We start from the raw sequence: 6,530 nt of genomic DNA on the forward strand, positions 1-6,530 counted from the left end.
CCCTACCCTCTCAAAGTCAGTTTCCTCTTCTGTAAAATAAGATTTTTGGGATAGGAATATCTATCTCATAGAAGTGTTGTGAAGATTAAGAGAAGTAATTGCATGTAAAATGCTTAGCAAAGTCTCTAATACATTAAACATATGACTTAAGAAATAGTGAATTATGCCATGGAAAGAATTTTGGAATTTATCTCACAGATAACAGAAGTCAGAAAAGTTTTTTTTTGTTTGTTTGTTTTTGAGACGGAGTCTTGCTCTGTCGCCCAGGCTGGAGTGCAGTGGCCGGATCTCAGCTCACTGCAAGCTCCGCCTCCCGGGTTCACGCCATTCTCCTGCCTCAGCCTCCTGAGTAGCTGGGACTATAGGCGCCCACACCACGCCCGGCTAGTTTTTTGTATTTTTTTTTAGTAGAGACGGGGTTTCACCGTGTTAGCCAGGATGGTCTCGATCTCCTGACCTCATGATCCGCCCGTCTCGGCCTCCCAAAGTGCTGGGATTACAGGCTTGAGCCACCGCGCCCAGCTGGAGACACAGTCTTGCTCTGGAGTGTAGTGGCATGATCCCAGCTCACTGCAACCTCCGCCTCCTGGGTTCAAGCAATTCTCATGCCTCAGCCTCCTTAGTACCTGGGATTATAGGCGCATGTCACCGTGCCTAGCTAATTTCTTATATTTTTATTAGAGACAGGGCTTTCACCATGCTGGTCTGGCTGGTCTTGAACTCCTGGCCTCAAGTGATCCACCAATCTTGGCTTACCAAAGTGGTGGGATTACAGGCGTGAGCCACCATGTCCGGCCAGAAAATATTTTTTTAAGCGGAGAACAATTAAGATTAGATGTAGCTTAGAAAATCCACTGTAGTAGCACAATGGGGAAAAAAGGGACTGAAATGGAGGAGGGCAAGATTAATTAGGAGTCCTCCGAAAATATACAAGGTAGGGGAAAAATGGGGACCTGAACAAAAAAGGCACTGGAAGTAGGGATGCAGAAGGGACATTGACTTGGGAGTTATTATAAGGGAGCAAAGAAATGATTGAGTAAAAGGGAAGGAAAGTCAAAGTCTTCCAGGTTTCTCATGTGCATAACAAGTGCACTGGGGGTGTCATCAACCAAGATTAGAAATACGGGAAGATGAAATGGTTTTTAAGAAAGATAATGATTTTAATTTTAGAACCGTCAAATTCGAGGTGAATGCTTCAAAAAGGTCAAATGATAGTTCCAAAGAGTGACCATGAAATCTGACAAATAAGAGTTATCTTACCAAGGAGCAGTCTCATGGAAATAATAAAAGCTGAAACAAATAGTAATGATTGAGGAGTCAATGAGAGGTGAAGCAGTGGAGATAAGACAGGTTCTGTTTGGAGGAGACTTGGCAATAAAGAAAAAATAGGATGGATGAAATAGCACTCAGCAATAAAAGGTAACAGAATTGATGCAACATGGGTGAATCTCAAAATCGTGCCAAGTGAAAGAAGTATAGTCCCTATAGTCACCTACAATCCCAGCTACTCAGGAGGCTGAGGCAGGAGAACTGCCTGAGGCCAGGAGTTTAAGACCAGTCTGGGCAACACAACAAGACCCCATCTCTAAAAAAATTAAAACACATTAGCCAGGCCTGGTGTGTGCACCTGTAGTCCCAGCCACTAGAGAGGCTGGGGTGGGAGGACTACTTGAGCTCATGAGTTCAAGACCAGTCTAGGCAATATAGCCAGACCTCATCTCTTAAAAAAAAAACAAACGAAAACATTTATATGAAATTCTAGAACACAAAACAAATCTATAGTGACAAAAAGTAGATCAATGTGGGGGAAAAGACTACAAAGTGACATGAGGGAACTTTTTGGGAGGATCGATATAATGACTGGGGTGACAGATATGGGGGTAGTACATTTGTCAACATCTGCTGAATTGTAAACTTAAAATTGGTACATTTTACTGTATGTAAATTATATCTCAAAAAAGTTCATTAAAAGTAAGGACACTAGATAGAAGGAGGTATATATAAAGATTTTCTTTAAAAGAAAGATGTAAGATGTAACTTGGATCTTTTTTTTTTTTTGAGACAGAGTCTCGCTCTGTCGCCCAGGCTAGAGTGCAGTGACGCGATCTCAGCTCACTGCAAGCTCCGCCTCCCGGGTTCACTCCATTCTCCTGCCTCAGCCTCCGGAGTAGCTGGAACTAGAGGCACCCGCCACCATGCCCAGCTAATTTTTTTGTATTTTCAGTAGAGATGGGGTTTCACCATGTTGGCCAGGGTGGTCTCAATCTCCTGACCTCGTGATCCGCCTGCCTCGGCCTCCCAAAGTGCTGGGATTACAGGCGTGAGCCACCGTGCCTGGCCGGATATTTTCCTTTTCTTAGGGGAAAAGGAGGGAGGCTGGAGCTCCAAGGAACAACTAATAGCCTAAGAACTTAAAGTAGATGGGTTCTAGAGCAGTGGCTCCCAAATGTTAGTCCTCCTTAGACTGACCTTTCACAGCAGCCTATGAAAGCTGGTTCTATGGGTGAGACATTCACCAACAATACCCTCCAGTACTCTCTAATTTTTTGTCCTTAACTAGTCAATCCCCTACTACGGATTAATCCAACCATCCATTTTCTCATGAGTGTGGTCAACAAATATCCTGGTAAGTACTAATTGGTTTAATTACTGATTTATAATTATAGCCTTGGTTGGCCTTTACATTTTATTTATTTATTTTCTGAGACAAAGTTTCGTGCCGTTGCCCAGGGTGGAGTGCAATCTTAGCTCACTGCAACCTCTACCTCCCAGGTTCAAGCAATTCTCATGCCTCGGCCTCCCGAATAGCTCACCACACCCAGTTAATTTTTTGTATTTTTTTTAGTAAAGCTGGGGTTTCACTATGTTGGCCAGGCTGCTCTTGAACTTCTGGCCTCACGTGATCTGCCTGCCTTGGCTTCCCAAAGTGCTGGGATTACTGGCCTCAACTAGGATTTTAATATGGCCTAGCAATCCTTTTACTCGTCCCTGTCTTCTCTTTTCCCTAGCCATAATGACTTTTCCAAATATTTCCCATTCTCAATTTTACTGTTGCATTCACCCACCCTCAGCAGATGACCTTACAATCACTAGGAAAATTCCGGGGAAATGTGGGACATCTCTCCAGTTTACCGCCAAGCCCACCTATCTTTACTCGTCATTACTTCCTTTTCTCCTGTCTACTCTTAGCACACTAAAAAAGGACATTCCCAAGCTGGTCTATACCTCTCCAGTCTCATCCCTTACCATCCCCCACATCTTATATACATCCCACACCCAACAGTCAGACAAAACCTCAAAGTTTCCTTTACCCACAACGTTATTTTTACATCTTGAACCCTTTGCATATGTTGTCCCCTCTTCCTGGGATACCTTTCTGCTCCCTTTTCCAGACATCTCCTCTTCCAAGAAGCTTCCCTAATGCTTTAGTCTAAGTTACACATACGGGAATCTGTTCTTACTGATATTATAGAAGTATCACCCCAGGTTGGTTCTTATTATCTATATGTTCCCCGCACTACACAGTATACTACTTGAATAGGAATTGGATTTTCTGTGTCTGTATCCCTGGGCATCCAGCATAATACCTGCTATATAATGGGTACTCAGTATGATGCTGAATGAATTTTACTTTTCAAAACCAACTCTTTCATGTGTACCATGCCTTACCTCTTCTATAACTTTTCCATCACTATCCTAACCTCTCCTTTTCTTTCTTTCAGCTTTTTTTTTTTCTTGAGAGAGTCTCGTTCTGTCGCCCAGGCTGCAGTGCAGTGGTGAAATCTCGGCTCACTGCAACCTCCACCTACTGGGTTCAAGCGATTCTCATACCTCAGCTTCCCAAGTAGCTGGGATTACAGGCATCCACCACCACGCCTGGCTAATTTTTGTATTTTTAGTAGAGATGAGGTTCCACTATATTGGGCAGGCTGCTCTTGAACTCTTGCCCTCAAGTGATCCACCTGTCTCAGCCTCCCAAAGTGCTGGGATTATAGACAACTGCGCCCGGCTCTTTCAACATTTTTCTATAAGCTAGTTTCATCTCTGTATTTTCAAGATTTTTCCCCATCCTTAAAACGACACAATCCTTTTATTGAATGCTACCTTCTGCCGACACAAATCAAACTTCTTAAGAAAGCAGCATACTCTTGTTTTCTCCACTCATCACCTCCCTTTCATTCTGTTTATTTTATTTTTGAGACAGAGTCTCCCTCTATCGCCCAGGTTGGAGTGCAGTAGCTCACTGCAACTTCCAAATCCTGGGTTCAAGCAACTCTCATGCCTCAGCCTCCCTAGTAGCTGGGATTACAGGTGCGTGCCACCACACCTGACTAGTTTTTGTATTTTTGGTAGAGATGGGGTTTTGCCATGCTGGCCAGGCTGGTCTCAAACTCCTGGTCCCAAGTGATCTGCCTGCCTTGAACTCCCAAAGTGCTGGGATTATAGGCGTGAGCCACCTCGCCAGGCCTCATTCTTTAACTCAGTGAATTCTGGCTTCTGCCAGCACCACTTTACTAAAGCTGTTTATTATTCAAAGGCTGTTAATAATTTCTTAGGAACTAAATATACAAAAATGTGATTTCTATAATCTATGTAGTCTTCAGCAATGCCAGCTATAATATCTGAATAAAAAACAATAAAACAGCCAGATGCAGTGGCTCTCAGCTATAGTTCCAGCTACTTAGGAGGCTAAGGCAGGAGAATTGCCTGAGGCCAGGAGTTTAAGACCAGTCTGGGCAACATAGCAAGACCCCATCTCTAAAAAAATTAAAACACATTAGCCAGGCCTGGTGTGTGCACCTATAGTCCCAGCTACTCAAGAGGCTGGGGTGGGAGGACTACTTGAGCCCATGAGTTCAAGACCAGTCTAGTCTAGGCAATATAGCCAGACCTCATCTCTTAAAAAAACAAACGAAAAAATCCAACAATAAAACAGAAAGTACCTCAATGTTTGTTGCATTCAGCTTCTCCTCCATTACTTGTTTGAGGATGATGAGTGAAGACTTGATGGCTTCTTTCAAAGTCATAGACTTGAAACAAAGAAGGCAAGAAGATGCCTATTAATTATATACAATCCCTCCTTCCTTCAAAGATTTTCCCTTTATCTCACTGAAAAAAGTATTTAGCAAGTATGTCAAACATCTTACTATGGTGCATTACAAGTATCTCCAGAACTCAAGTAAATGGCAAATAAGTAGAATACACTTTTTCAGGAAAAAAAACCCAAAACCTTATTGTGAGCCACAATAAAGTCACCAACCAAAGTAATCTTTGAAGAAGGGGAAAGGGATAGACTTACCTTGTGTACATTTGCATTCCTCTTTTAATTTAGAAGATAATATTATTGGTAATATCCTATGAACAATAATGCCCAAATGATCTAAGAGGTAGCCCAATGATCTAGAAAATTCATATTTACCCTGTTTTGTACCTAATTTCCTCCACATGTAAAATCAATATTACTAGGAGCTAATGTAAGCAGGCTTCCCTGTATGAACCACCTGAATAAGTACAGCAGCCTTCAATCACACCAATGAGTTACCCAAAACCAAATCTTCCCAGCTACAAAGAAAATACCAAATGCCCACTTGCTTCAAGAACCAATTGTAAAATGCTAAGTAAAGCTGGAGATAGAGGATAAACATATTGTGGTACACCCATATCACGGTATATTACTCAGCTTTCAAATGGAAATACTGGTACAACATGAATGGATCTCAAAAACAGTGTTAAACAAAACAGATACAAACTGACTAATTGTTTAATTCCATTTATAACAAAGCACAAGAACAGACAAAACCAATGGACGGTGGTAAACATGGTTGCAAAGGAGGGAAAGAGATTGACTGGAATGTGGATGAGCATTTTTTTGGCGGTGATGAAAGTGTTACCTTGTTTTGCAATTGTCAAAACTCATAGAACTGAACTCTTAAGGTTTGCACATTTTATTATATGTCAATTATACCATGATTTAAAAAAAAAAGTAAGAGTTGTGAGAATACTTAATTACCTTGTGGTAAACTTCTTGCAAGGAGCTTTGGGCGCCCTCTGAAGCAGAGCCAATTGCACGAGCATCACACTGTACAAAGGTCCCAGATGGATCCATATGAAACCTGCAAAACCCCCAAAATGAGGACTAAAATGCTCAGGAGTGGTGGCACTTTATGTAACAAACGTCTCACTAAAACAAAGCATAAATGCTTGGCCCTGGAGCCAGGAGACACCACTGAAATATTGAGGCGGCCGGGCGCAGTGGCTCAAGCCTGTAATCCCAGCACTTTGGGAGGCCGAGACGGGCAGATCATGAAGTCAGGAGATCGAGACCATCCTGGCTAACACGGTGAAACCCCGTCTCTACTAAAAAATACAAAAAACTAGCTGGGCGAGGTGGCGGGCGCCTGTAGTCCCAGCTACTTGGGAGGCTGAGGCAGGAGAATGGCAGAAACCCAGGAGGCGGAGCTTGCAGTGAGCTGAGATCCAGCCACTGCACCCCAGCCTGGGTGACACAGCGAGACTCCGTCTCAAAAAAA

General features: G+C 42.8%; 1 protein-coding gene across 4 annotated transcripts in view; it reads right to left on the bottom strand.

The window, feature by feature from the left end:
• PSMA5 (proteasome 20S subunit alpha 5) overlaps window positions 1-6,530 on the bottom strand; it is a 27,541-nt gene that overhangs the window by 4,010 nt on the left and 17,001 nt on the right. For all 4 annotated transcript variants that reach the window (XM_017858776.1, XM_017858777.1, XM_017858774.1 and 1 more), the window contains 2 exons: window positions 6,011-6,113; window positions 4,944-5,030 (listed from right to left, as the gene is read on the bottom strand). In XM_017858776.1, the coding sequence (XP_017714265.1) occupies window positions 4,944-5,030; window positions 6,011-6,113 (190 nt within the window). The remainder of the gene's footprint in view (window positions 1-4,943; window positions 5,031-6,010; window positions 6,114-6,530) is intronic.

Source organism: Rhinopithecus bieti, unplaced genomic scaffold (assembly GCF_001698545.2).
Source record: "Rhinopithecus bieti isolate Rb0 unplaced genomic scaffold, ASM169854v2 scaffold_48884, whole genome shotgun sequence".
NCBI lineage: Eukaryota > Metazoa > Chordata > Mammalia > Primates > Cercopithecidae > Rhinopithecus > Rhinopithecus bieti.